This window comes from Amblyomma americanum, chromosome 1 (assembly GCF_052857255.1).
Source record: "Amblyomma americanum isolate KBUSLIRL-KWMA chromosome 1, ASM5285725v1, whole genome shotgun sequence".
Classification (NCBI taxonomy): Eukaryota; Metazoa; Arthropoda; class Arachnida; order Ixodida; family Ixodidae; genus Amblyomma; species Amblyomma americanum.
The window spans coordinates 529,500,693-529,521,194 of NC_135497.1; the positions used below are offsets into that span (position 1 = coordinate 529,500,693).

The 20,502-nt window shown below is 46.8% G+C and overlaps 1 protein-coding gene across 2 annotated transcripts in view; it reads left to right on the forward strand.

Moving 5' to 3' along the window:
- Window positions 1-20,502, forward strand: part of LOC144116268 (lysyl oxidase homolog 2-like) — a 92,930-nt gene that overhangs the window by 38,518 nt on the left and 33,910 nt on the right. For both annotated transcript variants that reach the window (XM_077650986.1, XM_077650985.1), the window contains exons 4-6: window positions 8,240-8,422; window positions 11,025-11,187; window positions 12,825-12,962. In XM_077650986.1, coding sequence (XP_077507112.1) covers window positions 8,240-8,422; window positions 11,025-11,187; window positions 12,825-12,962 — 484 coding nt within the window. The remainder of the gene's footprint in view (window positions 1-8,239; window positions 8,423-11,024; window positions 11,188-12,824; window positions 12,963-20,502) is intronic.

Consider the following 20,502-nt stretch of genomic DNA (forward strand, 5'->3'; position numbering starts at 1 on the left):
CACTGAATTACACAGACCACCGCTACAAATAGCACTGGATTATCACAAATGTCAGTTACTAACCTACACACATATCTTATATATAAACACCAGCAGCATTAAAAGACTGCTTAACATGTCAAGCTTAATCAATTGAAAGAAAATTGAAGAGCCTGCGTAAAGTAAACAAAAGGTCACGAAAACCTGTAGATTACAATTTAATTTTTTATATGGAGGGCAATAAACAACATTTGAAACCACAATTCTTGGACAAGTATTAGAGATAGGGACTAACATGAAATCAGCACCTAAAGGTAATCAAAACGATACAACAGCAAATCTTGAAAAACAATGCAGCGTTGACTTGAAAACTTCTTCGCTACACTTAAGGCTAACTGGTGCTGTCAGATAAGATTAGCTAAATAAATGGTATGCACCAGACAATTGCCAGTGGCTAATTCCAAGTGGGTAACTTCAAGATGCAGATTACAAACTGCAGTAAAAGAAATACTAAAAAGATATCCTAAAGCTGCCCACGAAATCTGCAGTAAAATATCACAGGTATCCAACCTCTAACGTTTGTGTTTGTTCTTGAGAAACACATAGGACGAAAATAACCTTAGAAAACGTATAAAATACATTCAATTTAACACACAATCACACAAAAACAACATGAAACAACACTTTACACTGAATATATGGAGGCCTATGCTCTAGAAAAAATTTGTGTGCACTGAAAAGTATGTTAGGCACCCATTTGAAGGAATCTGTTGTAAATAAAATGCAGCTCTCATAACTTATATGAAAAAAATTAGAGTACAGAAACACATGCACAAATGCTTTTCAATCTAGCTAACAAGTAATGACTAATGCTGAAACATGAGGAATTAGTCAACCTGGTATTACCTGACTGTGCGCACTACAAGCAAAGCAAAAACACATGGGCTAAGGTCAGAGCGCAAAGGACACAGGCTTTCTGTTTGATCGGGAGAAAGGCCTTCATCACCTTCACTTTAGGACGAAGTGAAGAAAAATTCCAGAAAAGTTCCCATGGCAACTGATCAGACTAAGGACTCGTAACTTTGTGATTAAATAAGGAATTGAATTTCTGAAGACTTGTGTCTAAGCACGTATTTGCTTGAAAACTTTATTGTTCTCCAAATTCATTATCACCATTATTTTTTTCCTAATTAAATGCTAGCAAATGTGTCATGTGGCAGAACGGGAAGTCTATTAAAAAACAAAAAAATTACAAAATGTTGACAGTGCTTCCAGGAAGCTGTCCAAGCTAGATGCAAAAAGATAAAACCATGATTAGCCCATGCAGGGACAAGAAACCAGTGGGGTGATAATTCTTAGGGTCAACGAAATGTTGCTGTTGCTGTTTGTTATGTCTTTCCATGCTGTCACTTAATGCGAGTACAGAATTTTTCAAAGTTTGGAGCCCATGGAATTCGCTTCTGAGCCTTGTTGTTCATCGCTAGCATTCCAGATCTCTTGAAGGTACAGAAAATCTTTTCCTGACACTCGTGAATGTTGGACATCCGTAGAGGCTCAGAGGCCTTATTACACGGCTTAGAAGCCAAACCCTTTGGCTCTGTACTTTTTGACAAAGGCTATACATCAGTTTTCTCACAGATTTATGCTGATATTGTTTTCTTTTTATTCATTCTGGCCAACTGTATCATGTTCACATTGATAAGTTATAGCAGCACAGTTTGTGTTCCACTACCAGTGTTCCAAACAGTACTAAAAAAACTAGACATGTAAAACATGTACAGGCGGATAGAAGAGGTAGCTGTGAAGGAAAGACGAAGTGGTTTTTAAAAACTGACGAGCTCAAAACCATCGAAGCGTGGTGTATTTTAAGTCAAGTCTCTAAAAGCACTCTCAAGAAAGGTCATCAGACAGAGTGCCTTCTTTAGATTTTCCAAACGAAACACCCAGAAGGCTGCAAACAGCAGAATCCCCACAGAAGCGATGAGGTTTTCATTACAAGGTGATGGCCAATGAACAGGAAAACTGGGTCTTGATAGGTGAGGAGGCATGCTGTAAGTGCTTGGTCCTGCAAAACTAAAAACGAAATATCACTGACATTTCTAGCACTTGTAGAAGTGCAAAGAAGTACTGTCGCATTTCAGCATAATGCACATTATGACAACACTATCCTACAGATGAATTCATGAGGGTGTGGTCTCCCTTCCTCAAAGTGAGAAATTTTACATAGAAAAACTTTGCTCAACCCAATTTTTTCAAGAATAAAGTCAAGGAAATGCAAGGTTCAGACATGTCACTGACCGATTCTTAAATATAATGGTAACCAGGCAAATGTACTTAGAGCTATCAACACTGTCTAGCTTCCACTTCATTGCGCACCACTATGTGCAGGAGACATTGGCGACAAGTTTTGTATCAAAACTTTTTCAATCGTGATTCGTTAGTATGGATGAATCACTTTGCGAGAATGTTGCTCGGAAACCAAAGTGTCCATATTACAGAGGCGCGACTGTACATATCATTTGTTCATTAGAGCCATGATCACATTTAGTGGGCTACCACAACTATGCAAAAGTTAAAGGAAATGCTGCAATGGCCTCCCTGCCAAAGATTTGAAAACCATATTTTTGCTATAAGACAACTGAGCTGCTAATTCTCATTTAATGGCAACCAGTGCAGCAACAGCCTAACGGTAATCGAACTAGAGTCTAAAGAAACAATGGTGAGCCACTGCTCATAAGGGAGCGTGATACAAAGTGCGTATTCGAAAGGTACAGCTGCACACGAAAGTTACCATTCTTGCTTTATCCGTGACATTTGATACATATGGCGACTACAGGAATTTTTGCTGAGCATCGAAGAAGCAAATGTTCTCTAGGGAATCGCATTTTGAGCACCTATAACAGCCCGGGAAGCAACAATCAGTACTGCCCATGAATCATATTTGCGTGTGTATAATGAAGACCTAAAATACAAAACTGGTATGATGTTGTTCAAAGTGTATATCGCAATTATAGACAGCTTGTGAAGTAGCACTCCACAATGATTGGATGCCATCGAAGACTACAACATAAAACACTCTTTTCCAACTGAATATTATAAATAGCTGCACCGTATCCAGACCTCATTACCATTTGTCAATAAATGACAAATCCACAGTCGCAAAGGAAATAATGGTGATCGCCTCTCCATAGTTTTGTGCAAGTCTAAAGAAACCACAACCGTCTCAACATTGGATTATTGGTTATTTGAAAACAGTGGTGGTGAACACGCGTGAAAATGAGACAGTAGCAATTCAAATCCCAAAATAGCAGCGTGTCAGTACGCTGTATCTGGTGTAGTCATGAAAGTACTCTATTTTCAGAACTGAGCATAGTTGCAGCAGTTACACTGTCTCCTTATTCCTACTATTGTCTTTCTTTAATTTCACAAGTAAGTATGCCTCAATTTTAAAGAAAATTCCTTGGGGGTGAGCAGCTCCTCACTGTCACTGTTTGCATTCCACCTCTTTGCAAGATAACGAAACACCAGGGCTTTGTGCCAGCCCCATTTTAAAATAGTCACAAAACCGAAGCTTTGCTAAAGCTGGTGACATCAATGCCTAAATTTGAGAAAATTCTGCGCCTAAAAGGTGGTCATCAGATGCTCAGATAAATACTGAGCTGCTATTTTCGTACAAAATTTTCAGTTCCTGCCTATGTCCACCAATAATTTGCACAAAAATACCAACAAGTGTTGCAGGGGGCATCTTTCTTTGCGACATAACTCTGAACTGTTTGGTACTGCTCGTAGATTAAACGGATGCAACCTTGGAGTTTTTCATAGATTAGAACCTGGATAGAACAATGTCCAGTCAGGTTTTATACCAAACAAATCATTATGAATAAAATGTATGTCGTTCGAATTACTGACTCCAATACTGATAGGTGAACAAGGCAATGAAGTATGTGATGCTTTGAAATTAAAGCAGCTGTTATATTTTCACAAATAGTGACAGCACGTTTATACTGCACCCATCGAAGTTATGCCGCAACGAACCGCAGAACATTAGGCAAGAACTGACAGCCGTTGCTTTCTCGCTTTCACTCGTGTTCCAGTGACAAAGAGATTGCGCCATTGACTGAAAGCAACAAATAATCATATTGGAATTCTAAATGTGGCGGCCGAATCTATGACGGCAGAATACAAGTATGCACTTCAGAAGCTTTGAGCACATTCATTTGCTGCGACGCGCACGATAAACAAAATTGTTTTTTGTGGGGAACCATGGCATTTTAGAAAAACCAACCTGATTTTTTTTATGTTAATAGCGATGCTGCATACCTCGTTCTGCGAACATGCGTGAAATTAAGAGTGGCTATAAATGCTGCACATATGCACACTAAAATGACACAAATGCTTCGGAGGGCACTAAAATAAAAAAGCCGAAAACCTTCAGTGCAGACGCAAGCAGACTTGTACTACAGAGCGCTCGTGCGGTGCGTTGCGGAATGAAGGCGAACTTATAACGCAGGCAGTGGGATTGACTGACAATGCAGGCGCTCAAGCGCTGGCGCATAGTCATATAAAACAACCCATACACTGGCAGCGCGTCGTTAAGAAGACTGCGTTATGTTTTGCTCCATTCCGCAGCACAATGCTTCAGCGCTCCACACAAGCCTGCTCACGTCTTTATCGTACAACGATATTTAAGACGCAAAATCACTTACCATGACGGTGAGACAGATGTGAGACGGCAAGGATTCAAAAATAACCTTCCGGGCAGCAGTGTCGTGGTAGAAATTTCTCTCCCGCTGGCTAAGGGCGCGGCAAAGCCAGAGCTTGTCTCAATTCGCTCACAGCGGCGCCATACCGCTATTCGCAAACCAGAGCGAGGGGCAAGCTCAGCCGTCGTTTACGATATCCATTCAGTGAACTCGGGTAAGCATCCATCTTTCCTTTCTCCGTCGCGCATCTAAAAGCAGCAGTGTCAAGCTCGAAGTCACCGCTCACGATATCCGTTCCAAGAGAGGCTGCAGACAACACGCCGTGCTCAATTATGCGACGCAATCCGAAACGGCCCCGCTGGCGCTGCTAGGCCTAGCGCCTACGTCGTCCACATTCGCAGCGTCCGCACTCACGACTCTCTCGGCGTCTTCTGATCCTTTGCGCAGCCTGCTGTCGATTGCACCTCGACCGAAACCAAAACTTGCTGCTTCGTTCCGGAACTAAGCGAAACAGATAAAGGTACACAGCTCCACTGGCGCGTTCTTTTGAACACCAGCAGCAATTAGACCTCGCTCCGTCTCAATTGCCGTACGGTGTTTTTTTCTACGCCGTTCGGAAGGTTCGGAAGGTTCGGAATGGCAAGAACCACTCCGTTGGAGACGGCTGATGAACGATTGCGGACCTCGTTAGCACACCGTCAGTTCTAGCTGGTGTTGCTTCGGTGTTTATAATATCATGTGCTCCGTTTTGCCGGTGTTCTCGTCTGGCGATGCGGAGATTTAAAACGGACGAACACCGATAAACCTCCCATCTCGTGTCATTCGTGTTTAGTGTGCATAGGCCAAACCGGTCGGTGTATTAATAAACCGCTGCGTGAGCACCACTCCGCCCTGGGGTCCGATGACGGTGCAAGATTTCCTCGCCGTTGCAATGAATGTGGGTGTTATTCGTTGTTCAGCAATGTAATGATTCTTGGTAGAGGCAAGGGAAAACAAAAGCGAGAAATCTTGGAACCGTACCATATCAGTTTGCCAGGCCATGATTGCATTAGCACAACCTTGGTGCGCTTACTCGAGAAAGAATTCGCTCTTTTAGGTCAGTCACGGTAGATGTGATATCTTGTGCGTCCTATGCGTTGTGATTTGTGATGCTGCTGTTGCGCATGCTCTGTTGGCCTTACTGGGACTATGTTATTTCTAATAAATCTAAGTTGATTCCAGTCGTTCTGGCGTGAACACTCCTTCTCTTGTCCCTTGTCTTTTGTGACTGGTTATTTTCAATTTACAATGTACCAACTAGCCCGCATTTCAACCCTTCTCCTATTTTCAATTCAGACGATGTTAATTTCCCTACCAATTACAGAGCCATCTCATTACCAAGCACTCCTTGCAAACTACTCGACCATGTTATTTATAACCTTATTATAACTTTCCTTGAAACTGACTCGTTTTTCAGTGCTTAACAGCACGGTTTCTGAAAGTACTATTAGAGTGAAATTCGGCTCTTAACCTTCACAAACGACTTGATTTCCGCCGCTGACTTTTCACTCATTACTGACTGCATTTTCATTGATTTCGCCGAAGCTTTTGATATGGTTTGCCACAGACTACTACATCTTAAACTATGTGAGCTTAATCGTGATCCTAACATTTTAACATGGATTGAATGCTTCTTGTCTAACCGCACACAATTTTCAACTGCTAACGGCGATTGCTCTTACCCTTGGAGTGTGGACTCTGGTGTTCCACAGGGGTCAGTGCTGGGACCATTGCTATTTTTTATCTATATTAATGACTGCCCTAACGACTTGCCTAATAGCATATCTTCGTCCATAAAACTTTTCGCTGATGATTGCGCTATTTACCTTCATAAAAAAGCTCTGCTGACCGGCTTACCCTCCAATCCGGCCTTAGATTTCTTCTTGGTGTGATACTTGGCTAATGAAGCTTAACGTTACTAAGTGCAAGCTAATGAAAATTTCCCATCATGCATCTAAGGATGTCTCTTGTGATTATTTACTTAATGATACTGCGTTAACACAGGTTTCATCTTACAAATACCTTGGCGTTCATATCTGCAGTCACCTTTCCTGGCATGCTCACGTGGACTACTTAACAAGTAACGGAAATCGTACACTTGGTTACGTCGAAATTTATCTATGGCGCCCACTAACTTGAAACTTCACTTTAGAAAACTGTAGTCAGACTAAAGCTAGGTTATGCATCATCAACAGTATGGGACCCTCTCCTTACCTCACTAAGTCTGAAGATAGAATCTAACTAAAACCGAGCAGCGCGTTTCATTTTTTCTCACTATAATCGAACTGCCAGTGTAACCGCAATGAAGTCTAGTCTAAGCCTCCCTGATCTCTCCATTCGTCTACGAATTGCGCGTTTATGCCTGTTTCGCAAAATCTACCATTATAAACTTCAAATCAGAGATTCGCTACTTCTGCCGACTTCATATACTTCTTCCCGCAGCCACCTTCAGTTCAAGATTGAAGTGCCGAGCAGTCGCACCAACTTTCATTTCGTCTCTTTCATCCCCAAGCCATCTAAGCATTAGAACTACCTTCCCGTTTCCATCGCATCTGTTAGAAACTCCGAGTTATTTAGATGGGTTGTAAAGATTATATCATCTAATTCTGCTGTACCAATATTGTTCTTGTATATTTTTATTACTACCCACTCCTCTCTGTAATGCTTCGGCCCCGAGAGTGCATAAATAAAATAACAGCATGTCTACACAGACTCTCTACCTCTTCCTTAAAGGCTCGGTCTAGGTGTCCACAGAGATGCGATGCAGTTACTGCGCAATTTCCTTTCCTCAAAAACCATTTTCGTATCTAAATAGTGAATAAACCATGCGTCGTAACGTTCCAGGTGGTTTCATACGAGTTCTGGTTGCACGTAGCATACACCTGCTAGTCAAAGTAAAGGCTAGCTTGCGACAGGTATTCGAACCGATTGTCTGAGTGTTTCACTAGGACATTAATATTAATAATAATAATAATAATAATAATAATAATAATAATAATAATAATAATAATAATAATAATAATAATAATTGTTTTTTGGGGCAAACGAAATGGCGCAGTATCTGTCTCATATATCGTTGGACACCTGAACCGCGCCGTATGGGAAGGGATAAAGGAGGGAGTGAAAGAAGAAAGGAAGAAAGAGGTGCCGTAGTGGAGGGCTCCGGAATTATTTCGACCACATGGGGATCTTTAACGTGCACTGACATCGCACAGCACACGGGCACATTAGCGTTTTTCCTCCATAAAAACGCAGCCGCCGCGGACTGGTTCGAACCCGGCAACTCCTTTCTGGATTCTGCGTTTGCAGAATCATCCTTCGGAGGCGTGTCTTCGTTTCATTTCTCAGTGCGCAACCTGCGTCGAGGTCGAACGCTCACGATGACATACTAATGATTTCGCCTTCACAGCACGTAATCAGCCTTAAGTGCATCCTGTATATTTTTTCTTACATAAGGATTGATTTAGGCCTCTCCTCTGCGAGAGCTGTCTGGCCGTGACAAAGGCCGCGCCTTGCAGGGTCGCAGCCGGGGCAGCGTCAAGTTGCGGCTGGTCGGCGGCAGAACCCGCACGGAGGGCCGCGTAGAAGTGTACATACCCAAGCGTGGGTGGGGAATCGTCTGCGGAGATGGCTGGGGTCTGCTCGAAGCGGCCACCGTCTGCCGGCAGCTGGGATTCGGGTACGCCGACGCCGCGATACAGGTAAGCGGCAAAACCTCACGCTGTATTATCAGCAAGAGAAAACTAGGAAGCTCTTACCCAGGGGAAGCTAAGTGCTCGCGGAGAGTAACTTCACTGCGAAGACGCGAAGACTCTTTGTTCAGAAGAGTTAATCAACCTAGCTTGTATTTGCTCTGCAGGTGGTAATATGTAGGCGTCTTTGTTTTGCCACCACAGTTTTCCTCTTCGCGCTTCATTCGATGCTGATAGTACATTGCAAAACTGATAGCGCTTAAAAACGCGTTGAAGAAAGAGAGAAAGAAACAGAACGCAAGGACTGAAATCAATTAAACGCTCCATTAAAGCGGCAGCGTTAAATGCCCGCTGGACGGAAAACCCGGCGAAGGCATGACTCGAAAATCGTGATTGGTTGCGAGGGTAGGGTCGTAGAAAACAGTGCCGCCGTAAAGAACAGAGGTGATCAATTAGCATTGAACCGCTGTCCTTGGGGTGGAAACCGACCGGGCACGCTATCTCGACACCTTTGAAGACTGTTTGTTCAGAGGGATAAATGCAAGCCTTGCACGAGCGCCTTACATCGCACAGCAAGCGAATTGCATTAGAGGAACAATAGGTTGTTAGATCGACTAATTAGCGCTAGCTATTAATACGGACGATAGTGTGTACAAAAGTAGTATCTGAGGGCGACAAGCACGCCGATCTCTGCAAAGACCTTTTAACGTTATCCCGTCATTCTATTAAGGTGAACTTAAGTTTCTCCGAATTGTTTTCGCGCGCCCAAGGTTTCTTAAACCAAAAACACGGCTGAAAGCATGAAGTGCGTTCCAGGTGTTACTACAACGATTACAAAGACTGAATTCAGGAAGCCCCAGAAAAACACAAAAATCCGCGAAAACGAAAAACAAAAGCATAAAACGCAAACACGATTCACATATTCGAACGCCGCACCTCGTCCAAACAGGCCATTTCTTTTCTTGGCATCGGTATGGATGCAACGCTGATACATTTTTTTTTCACATCCAACCCTCGTCGTTTCATTAACTACTACACACTCTGTCGCTCCTTGGCCCGCGCTACAGCCTATCATTATTGCCCGTTATTATGTTTTCTTTCTTCCTTCGTCCGAGGGAGAATAATTACATCGATTACCTTCCAGCCAGAATCCCCACAGTGCTAGTCATTACAGTGTCGAAAGATGAACAGCGCTTCTTGTTCTGGCCCTGTCCTCGTTGCGCTGTTCATCATTCGACAGGTTTGCGCGGCAATGCTAAAGAGGTGGACATAATGACACAAGAATAGGAGATATGCTACCCCATCCAGCGGCACTCGAAATAAGTTCGGATGGCAGCGCATAACCGCGGACACTCATGAAGCCGGGAGGCTTATCAGAATTGCCCAGCTATGGGTCGCACAGAGATGCGTCAGCCTGTGAGAGGACAAGTGTAGTTATTGAAACCAAAAAATACTTTCATCGCTGCAAACTAAGGCGAACATCCATCGCCTGGAAACCGAGGCCAACCTGATAAGGAAGACGAGTCTTTTGGAGACATTCCAAATTTCTCCAGTCAAAACATATAAGGAGGAAGTATAAATGCTGCTTAGAATGAGCGGGATTCCTAGCAGTCACCTCTTAACATGGAATGGAGAGTCATTTCGCTTACATATCGGTTGATGGTGTCCTAAATCAGACTTATAGACAAAATTAATGCAAGTAAGACGAAGTGCACGACCAATACAGGTAGCTGTCATTTGCGATATAAACAGCAGTAAATACAACCATTTCATCATCGAATTAGTAGAGAGCTCAGTGAATCAACTAGCACGAAGTCGGAGAGCCGAAATAGAAACAGACATTATTCCGACCTTCATGTCAGTCGACGGTCGAAAAGCAACGCTTACTACGGCACGGTGCTAAAAGTTTAGGAATATTCTGTCACTGACGCTCTTCAAACTCTTCCTATGTCGCGGTAGTGAGTAAACCGATAACTCCACAGCCACAAAGAATACATCCAAAGGCTCCGTTACCACGAGAGTTGGACGTAAATTGGGCTTCAGTAACAATGCGCGTATCAAGGCACGTGTTTGCCAGTTGAGCTCTAGGCGCAAGGGACCACTCGTTTGTGGGCAGGCTTGAAGCTCATGGCTGCCTACAAATCTGGACAAGCAACTGCGCGGTGTGTCTTTAATCTGTCTTACTATCTGTTGAAACTGAAGATGCAATTGTCAGGGCACTGGCAGGAAGAAGAGTTCGTGACTGGGTCATGCCAGACAGGACTGCACTGCGCACAGTGGACGAGGACACAAGGATAAAATGACGAGACACACGTGACGCAGTGCTCGTGTGTCTCCTCGTTTCTTTCCTTGCGCCCTCGTCCATTGTGTGCTGCTCAATCCTGTCATGCAATACCAACATGCCCAAACTGCCACGTTAGTGGCTTATGCCAACTACCAGGGCAATCATGATAGCAGGGCGTGCGACCGTAGATGTGTTGACCAGTCACGTATCGTCCCAACGGGAGAGCAGTCGTGCGCATTCTCCACATCGTGCGCTTCAGCTCGCTGTAGCTTCCATCTCAGGGCAGACACTTTGCAAGCGAGGATGCGGACCGGCCTGTTGACGCAGAGTGACTACTTCGGCGGCGTCAACGAGACCATGCTGCTGAGCGGGGTCCAGTGCACGGGTCTTGAGAAGAACCTGGCTGACTGCCTGCACGACCAGCTGGGCGCAGGCGCCGTCAGCTGCCCGGGGCTCGGAGACAGCATCGCCGGCGTTGTCTGCGTAAGGGGTAGGTGCTGGGGGCGTAAAAAGGGCCAGGCCACGCCTTACAACTAACGCAAACTTGCTGCCAAACCTCTGAAATCCTGATGCGATAAAATGTTTTCCAACTTCTGTTACGGGCACGAGTGCAATTGCTAGCCATGGGTTGAGGGGCGCGAGGACACAAACAGCCCCTCGCACCAATTTTTTTCCTCTCTTTACCGTGAACGGTGCGCGTATTAGTGGAGGGGCCTCGCAACCAGGGGCGAAAGATTTGCTACACGCAAGGCAATTCATTGAGGCAAGCTATCAGCTTTTGCTAATAACCGGAAGTCTGCGCTATTTTGTCTCGCGATCGGGTAAAACGGGGCGAGTTAAAGTAAATGCGATAAGGTCTGAACAAAAAAAACGAAATGTCACACATTCTCCCACGCAAGTACAAGAATTTTAAGCATGCAATTCACCAACAGTGATTACTACATATGTATTCTCATTTTGCATATATTTAAGGAACCTTAACGATATTTATAGGCGATGATCAAGGAAAAAGTGCAGATAGCTGAAGGGCACATTTTATAGAAGTCCATAGCTCAAGTATGAAAGATGTTCAGTGTGCACGTCTCGGCTTTGTAATTGTTTTTGGTTAGTACAGTAATGGACAACCACAATATTTGAATATTTTAAGGGCGAGCACAAGAAAAATGCAGCAGGTACAATCTATAAAAGCAAAGGGGTTAAATGCTGCTGGGAAAATAAATTGTTCTGGATATTCGCTACCGGATATGTTTGCTAAATCGTGCTTTCAAATCTAAGCTAGGCTCGATCGAGTCACTAGAGGCTGAGTTGTGCCAATTTGCGTGATATGATGTTGAATATGCAAGCCGTTTTGCGCTCTTGACGAGAGCCGTCTAGAATTCAACGGCCATGCGTTGCCATATTTTTGTTTTAAGCTCATAGCCTGAAGTATATCCAAAGCTCGTGGAGGCAACCTCTGCAGATATCACGACGCATATATTCTGGGTGGTTTTGCACTCAGAGCGGTCCGTTCCGAATAAAATGTCGCTTACAAGCAGCCACCGCGTGTGCCTCTGCTGAATACTAAGAGTTTGCTTACGCCTGCGTTGCTTCTGAAATTCTGACACACGCCAACCGACAGCTCTATAATGTCAGAAGCCATGCTTAAAGCAGCTACTGCCTTTGCGAAATATGCGCTTTAATGCCACATGTTTCAGGGAGGCCCGCCACTAATTTTTAAAGATAGGCTTCTTGAGGTAAAGACCTTCTTTTTGCAGCATAGGAATATATGCGTTGGCGGACACAGGAAAAAAGGCGAATGACGTTAACTTTTAAAGTGAATGACTAAATTATAATAGTCAGCTTTCTGGCTAATAAAGATAACGCCTGGTTTCAGTTTGTCAATAGTAGTAGCCATATTGGTTTATAGAACCACGTAAATGCAGTTACCGTCACTGGTCCGGCTCAACCAATTGAGGCCATTTCTCGCCGCGCAGTTCGAAAGAGCACGCTTGCGGTGCGCACACAGTCCATCAAAGGCGTGGCCACGTGACGTTCTCTCTGGCTGGAGGAGCGTTAAACGGGACAGACGAGATCACGCGGCACCGGCTGCTGCGAGCGCGAACAATGCTCTGGTTCGCTGCACTGCAGAACAAGCGGACCTGGTGATCGACGAGCACGAAGTGGAGCGCTCCGCGTACCTGGAGGATCGGCAGCTGCTCTACCTGCAGTGCGCCATGGAGGAGCACTGTATCTCCGCTTCTGCGTACGCGCTCAAGGCGGACCCGGGTGAGAGCGCATTGGTTGTGGGGTCAGTTTTTATGTCTATAAAATGTCCCACCCACTAGCCCCCACCGCACTCTTCCGGATTTCAATGGTGGCGCTCAGTCGCCAGTTACTAAACACCTGATACAAAAGGGCACACAGCGTCCGAATTGCGTTTCGAAGGTTTTGGCAGCGTCGTATGAACGCGTGTCCAACCCTTTAGCTATGAAGAGAGCAGCAGCTGCAAAGCAAGGACGGGTTACGTGCACAAAGAAAAGAGGGGGTGGGCGGAGGTGAATAGCTTGACTGTGGCAAAAAACTATGTGTGGTCACGCGGGTTCGACTGCTTAACGCGTCCGATAATAACTCACACTCTCAAACAAATTGTGAGGGACCTTAAATGCTTTCTGATTAAGAGCGTTAAGATGAGCGTTCTCGTAAAACAGCCTGCAAACGCAACTTAAGCGGAGTATCGTACTCAATGGAGCTCCTGTACTGGAAATTACCGGCAAATGCGCTGCGCTGGAAAGAGTTCGAACCAAACAGGACACCCTAGCGGACGGCGCTCGCTCCAGCCCCAAGTTTTATGCGCATGCCTTAATCCTCGCCAGAATTTCTCTCTCATTCGCCTTACCGAGCCGCCGCGCTCCGCTACAGAATATTAAAAGATTGGAGTACTGTACATCCACTGTAATTTTTTTTTTGTCATCGAGCTAACTTCTTCCTATCCTAAAATACCAGTTTATATGTAGATACAAGACGTTTGTTTCTTTGTTTGAAATTCGCGGACGGAAGAATAGCTGCGAACCTCAGCTCAGCGTGGTCTCTATGACAGTGTTTTGTATAATGCGATAACCGAAGGGTACTCTTCTGCAGGATGTGAAATTTGGCGTCGGCTTTGTTGTGAGCAAATAATCCCCATTGGTCGAAAACGTAGCTACATCACATGTGGAGCGGCGCATTTGAAAAGTGTTCAACGCTTTCGAGAACAGATTATTATGGGGTTTCAACTGTGCTCAAGCGTGATTAGGATATGTAAGTGTACAGGTAAGTGAATTAAGGTCAAAAGAAAATTGGAATAGTAAGTCGGGAATCGAACCCCTGGGTTCTGTGAAGCTATCGCAAATCTGTGAAGCTATCGCAAGGCTACGCAGGCACGTTCGTACGGCTTGGATAAAGCGGAGCTTTGTAATGACGTGGGGTTTGCACACATAACAATTGCGATTGTGAAATAAGAAACAGTGCCCGTATTTGCGAAGGCAATTGTTCCCCTGACGAGACGAATTAGTAGTTTCGTGTCATACCCTTTAGGGAAGGGCCTAAGTGTCCCCTGAATTTTTTTAGTGTACTATCAAGGACAAGGACTCCATGACGCGAGAAAAGTAGTTTGGGCAATTACATGTGAGGCTTGTCGACGATCGCTTCATTGAACTACAACAGATTACAACACGGAAGTCACCCTTTGACCTCCACAAGTGCGGAGTCAAGCCACCGGCTAATAAAAAATATTTCGCCTCGATTGCCGCTGGCACGTCCTCAACAGTTTCCACCCCGATAGCACACACGTTGCTTGAAGCGCGTACACGCGACAATCAGTGGAATACTTTACATTTGCCGTATCGATCACTTAATCATCGCCGCTTCAATAATGACACAAACATGACGCGCGCTTGCGCCACTGACTAGACACATCAGGCATATTGCCGCGAATCTTTGCAGTGTTTCTCCATTCTTCAAAGCAGCCTGCACGCCGCTTTATCCTGTATTTGCGATGCAAGGCACGATTAGATTTATATCCATTGATCGCATACTGGCAGAGTTGATTCTACGTTCTTCCAGAATTTTCAAGTAAATTTGCACGCTTTGTCTCGAAAGTTCGCTATCAGCTTCAAATTGAGCACGGCCGACAGTGGCGGGCATTCTGTTCGACGACAGCCAAGCACGCTTCTTGCGACGTCGCCGCCGAGTGATTCAGTCCATTTCGGATGCGTCAGCCAAATGAACAGTTTTCTTTTAGAAGAGTTTTTAGTCCGTCTTCATCCCTGCTTCGACTGCCGTCCCCCATACGTGACATCTGGTGGAGGTGCGGGGTTGCCTTCCATGTACAGTCTGGCGTGATTTGAAGGTTATCGCCTGAGCGTTGACCGAGAACAGGAACAGCGCCATGGCCTAAAATCCTCTGCTGTGGCGAGGGAAGTATCAGGCTGGCTTCCCTCACTCTCTTTGCTGCTTCTTAAGCAGCCGCCACTCCCTTCTAGGCAAGTGGCTTCCTAATTTTTTTTCCTCCATCGAAAAGGCACTGATGGTGTTACGCGCGACGTATTCTTCGGTATTATCTATAATTGGGCACTACGAAGGTGCATCTGGCGTGTGCAACAGCAGTTGTACCCTTATGCAAAAATCTTTCTCAAAATTTCATCGGCGGGCGAAGACAGTATGACGAGGCGATGTGATGATGGTATATTTTTCGCTACTCAATAAGTCGTTCAAATGAAGCAGTGCTAAGGATCAGCTCTACCAATTCTTTGCCAACAATTTTTTTTATCGTCCGCGAAGATAAGAGGTAGAAAAGTCCACACTCGATTTCAAAGAATATAAAGCTTAAAATAAAAAAAGGTGGTGATTTCGTTGCGCGGGTGATGGTTGTAGCACGGGACACCGAACAAGGGAGAGAAAAAAGCGAAATCGTGACATTCGTTGTTCCAAAACCGGTCGCTAGGCGCCTCAAACGTTAGGCCGGTCAACGTTCGCGCGATAACCTTCAAATCGCACTAGACTTTACCGGACACCCCCTTCAAGTCGTGAAGCCAGCGCTTCGCACCAGAGGACGAGTCAGCAGGTCACAGAGCCAGCCGAACTCTCCAGGGAGAGCAGCCTGAGTTTGCGACACTGCCGGAGCGCACCCGACAACGAAAAGACGCCGCAACGTCAACCATGCCCTCGTCACAGATGTCGACCCCGATCATCATGCAGTTGCTGCGAATGCCCCAGCAACTTGCGGCAAGTTATCCGCGAAATCGTCCGCGAGGAGCTTGTCGATTACTGACATCCTCCCCACAGGCGCAAGCAGCGACTCATGAATGTGGTACACGAAGACGTGCAACAGGCACTTGGCAACTCGACAGCCACAGAACCCCAGGCCATGACCTACGCCGCTGCAGCACGCACTCCTCCACCCCAACGACAACCCCTACCTCCTCTTCGAGATAAGCCAATTGTTCCAGAATGCCGGCTCCCTGGACCCGCCCGCCCAGCCTACGAACGACGGTCAAGCCCCAGGAAATGCGATGACGGGAAACATCCGACAACCGACCGTTGTGCTTCCATTGGGGCGAGGCCGGTCATATTCTTCGTCAGTGCCCGTACTGATGTGTCGGTCAGTACGGATTTGCCGTGGGCGCCCCGCGACCACGCTTCGGCCAACGTTCGCAAGAAATCGACGAGTACCTCCGTCGAGAGGAGTACTCGCCGAATCGCCTTCCACGCTCACCATCGCCATCAGCCTCGCGCTTTGCGTCGCCACGCCGAAGCTACGCAGCCGCGGTACGAGGAAGGTCTTCCAGTCCATGTAGGATAACTAAAGACAGCAACCTTTGCAGGTGAGGTTGCTCACGAGCGAAACACCAAAATATCCTCCAACGACCATGCCACACGAAGACGCCGCCCCCGACGGGCGCCGACGCCGCATACAATGACAACCTCGAACACGACGTGAACCCCCTTCAAAACGACGCCACTACCGAGAAAAGCTTCAACGACACGTTCTACCCATGATTCCTATGCCCTACCAAGCCGTGTCCCGACGCCCAGGACGGCGTCGAACACAAGAGCCAATACATCTGACTTAGAAGTAGTTATCGATGGCCGGAAATTAACTGCTCTAGTTGACAAAGGAGCTGATTACTCGGTGATGAATGGAACATGCGCTGGGCAGCTGAGGAAAGTCACGACCGCTTGGGACGGCCAAAGAATTCGCACCGCAGGGGCCACCTCATTACGCCATCAGGACGATGCACAGAGTGAGTGACTGTCAAAGAAAATACCTATCCTGCGACTTTCGTTGTGCTACGGCAATGTTCGCGCGAAGTGATCTTAGGCATGGATTTCTTTAATGAGCATGAGGCGATCAGCGACCTGCAATGAAAGCTGATCACGTTTTCGACGAACGAGGCCATCTCTTCGATAATAACTCTGGAAAATCATGTCTCCCTGAGGGTCCTGGAGGAGGAAGTGAGCGTCCCACCCCGTTCAAACGTTATCATGACCGTAGGCGCCACGAAAGCCACTAAAGCTGAAGCCATCATCGAGGGGATCATGCAGTTGCTTCTTTTTTTTGAAGCGATGTTTATTGCCTCAAGGCATAACAACTATGAAGTGAGAGATGAGTACGATGCCTAAATAAATGAAAAAAAGATGGGCTGATTTGATGAAATCAAGAAGTGAACGATGATATGGACCCTGTGTCCACGCAATATAGCAATCCTGATTGTCCGTTGAGAGTCCCACTGCCCCCAGGTGCCGAATGCTCGTGGGCTTCAGCGCCGGGCAGTCCCACAACAGGTGGTGGATATCCACCTCACAGTCTCTGTTCTTGCAGACTGGACACCCAGGAGGGAATCTAAATCTTTGACCGAGGAATCAGCGTCGCAAGAGGCATCGCACATTTCCGTAATGGCCAGGCCGAAGTACTGCTGACTGTCCTGAACCAAAAATACCGGCACATTAACAGAGGGACGATGATTGCTTTCATCGACGAAATATCCGATGTACGAGACTCCTTTGCCATCTCCAACCAACCCGCACAAGATTCGCCTGACCAAGAGAACTCGCCCTCTTCCGACATCAACCATCCCTGCCCCGGAACAGACAACACTAGATCCGCAATCTGCTTCGAAGATACAGCGAGTGTTTTTCGTCATCGCCGAAGGTCCGACAAATGCCAGTTGCCAAGCATCGTAATATAACCGACCAGCACGCCCGACCTCTCCATCAAAGCCCCTACTGTGTGTCGCCGCGAGAACGAAAAGCCATCCGGGACCAAGTGGAAGAAATGCTTCGGGACGACGTCATCCAGCCTTCAAACAGCGCATGGGCAGCACCGCTTGTTCTAGTGAGAAAAAAAGACTGCACACTTTGATTCTGCATTGAATACCGCCACTTGAACAACATAACAAAGAAGGGCGTCTGCCCCGTCCCGCGCATCGACGACACACTGGACCGGCTCTGCAACGCCAAGTATTTATCATCGATGGACCTCAAAAGCGGCTACTGGCAAATTGAAGTTGATGAAAGAGATCGCGAGAAGACCGTAATAATTACTCCGGATGGACTCTGAGTTCAAGGTGAGGCTATTCGGTCTCTGCTCCTCACCTGCGACGTTTCAGCGAGTAATGGATATAGTGCTGGTACGCCTGTAGTGGCAAATTTGTCTGGTATATTTAAATGACGCCGTTGTCTTCGCCTCGAACTTTGAAGAGCACCTCAAAAAGAGTTCGAACAGTACTAGACGCCATGAGGTCGTCTGGCCTAACCTTGAAAGCAGAGAAGTGCTAGTTTGCCTATGAAGAGCAGCTGTTTCTAAGCCACATCGTTAGCAAGAGGGGATTGCGCCCAGGCCCCCCCAAAAAAGGCTGCTATTGAATAGTTTCCTCCGCCGGCCGATAAGAAAGCAGTGCGCAGATTCCGTGGACTGTGCGATATTACCGACGATTTGTGAAAAACTTTTCGTGCATCGCCGAGACCCTGACAGAACTGACGAAGGCATCAGTGCCATATAAATGGGAACCCCCCAAGCAGAATCCTTCAAAGAACTTCAGCGTAATTATATGTCCCCACCGATCCTCGCGCATTTTGATGAAAACGCCGATACTGAAGTTCACATCGATGCAAGAAGTGTGGGCCGAGGCGTCTTCCTTGTTCAAAAAAAAAAATGACTGGCTGGAGAAAGTCATCGCATACACTAGCCGTTCCCTTTCCAAGGCCTAGGCTAACTGTTCGAAAACTGAGGAGGAGTGCCTTGTCATGATCTGGGCTACGTCAAAATTCCGCCCTACCTGTACGGACGATCATTCAAGGTGGCCAGCGATCACCACGCGCTGTGCTGGCGTGCCAATTTGCAGGACTCCTCTGGCCGCCTCGCCCGATGGAGTTGCGCCTCCAGGAGTTTGACGTCACTGTCTTTTACATGCCCGGACGCAAGCACTATGGCGCCGATTGCCTCTCACAAGCCCCTGTAGTTTCACCGCCGCCAGACGACGATGAGGGCGCCTTCCTGGGATCCATCAGCCCCAACTCTTTTGAACAGCAGCAACGCTCATACCCCGACTTAAAACGCCTCATGGAGTGCATGGAAGGCAAGGTTTCTTCGCAACCCGGCTCATTCAAGCGAGGACTGTCTTACGTCTGTGAACAGAATGATGTCCTCATGAAGAACTTCGCGGCGAACAAAACAGCTTACCTCCTTGTACCTGCTTGTCTCCTCGAAGAAGGTCTACAGGCTTCAAACGACGAGCCAACAGCTGAACATCTCGGGTTTACTCGCACCCTCCGCCGCATTCAAGACAAGTATTACTGGCCCCGACTGTCTGCCGATGTCGCACATTATGTGAAAACCTGCCGAGATTGTCAGCGACGAAAGACTCCCTCCCACCCGACCAACAGGATTTCTGAACACCATTCAACCACCCTCAGGGCACTTTCAGTAGATCGCATAGACTTGCTTGGCCCTTTCCCAAAGTCAACATCTGGAAATAAGCCGATCATCATATCGACTCACTACCTTACCCTCTACGCAGAGTCAAGAACACTACCGAACGCAACAGCAGCAACAGTCGCCTAATTTTTCAGAAAGTGCATTCTTCTTCGACACGGCGCCCGCGATGTGCTCATCATGGACAGAGGAACAGCATTCACGGCGGAACTAACACAAACCATCCTGCGTTACAGCCAAACAAGACACCGGAGGACAACTTTATACCATCTGCAGACCAACTGACTGACCGAGCGCCTGAACAAGACCATCGCCGATATGGTCGCCATGAATGTGGATGCCGAACACAAGACCTGGGACGTCATCCTGCTTTACGTCGTCTTCGCCTACAACACCGCAGTGCAGCAGACTACCTAAATGGCGCCTTTTAGGCTCATCCGCCGCGGTGGCTGAGTGGTAACGGCCTGCGCTCGGCTGCTGGTCTGAGAGACGAGGGTTCGATCTCGGCCGCGGCGTTCGAATTTCAATGGAGGTGAAATTTTAGAGGCCCGTGTACTGTGCGATGTCAGCGCACGTTAAAGTACACCAGGTGGTCGAAATTTCCGCAGCCCTTAACTACGGCGTCTGTCATAGCCTAAGTCGCTTTGGGATGTTAAACGGCCGTAAAACAAACAAACAAACAAAATCCTTTTAGGTTCGTTCATGTCAGGGAGGCCACCACCACCCTAGACTAAATGCTGCCCAACGCTACCGACGAAGAGAACGTCGCCGTTGCCGCCTACCATCAACGCGCAGAAGACGCCCGAAGACTTGCCCGATTACAGATCAAAGACCAGCAGCGGGCCGACGCCAGAC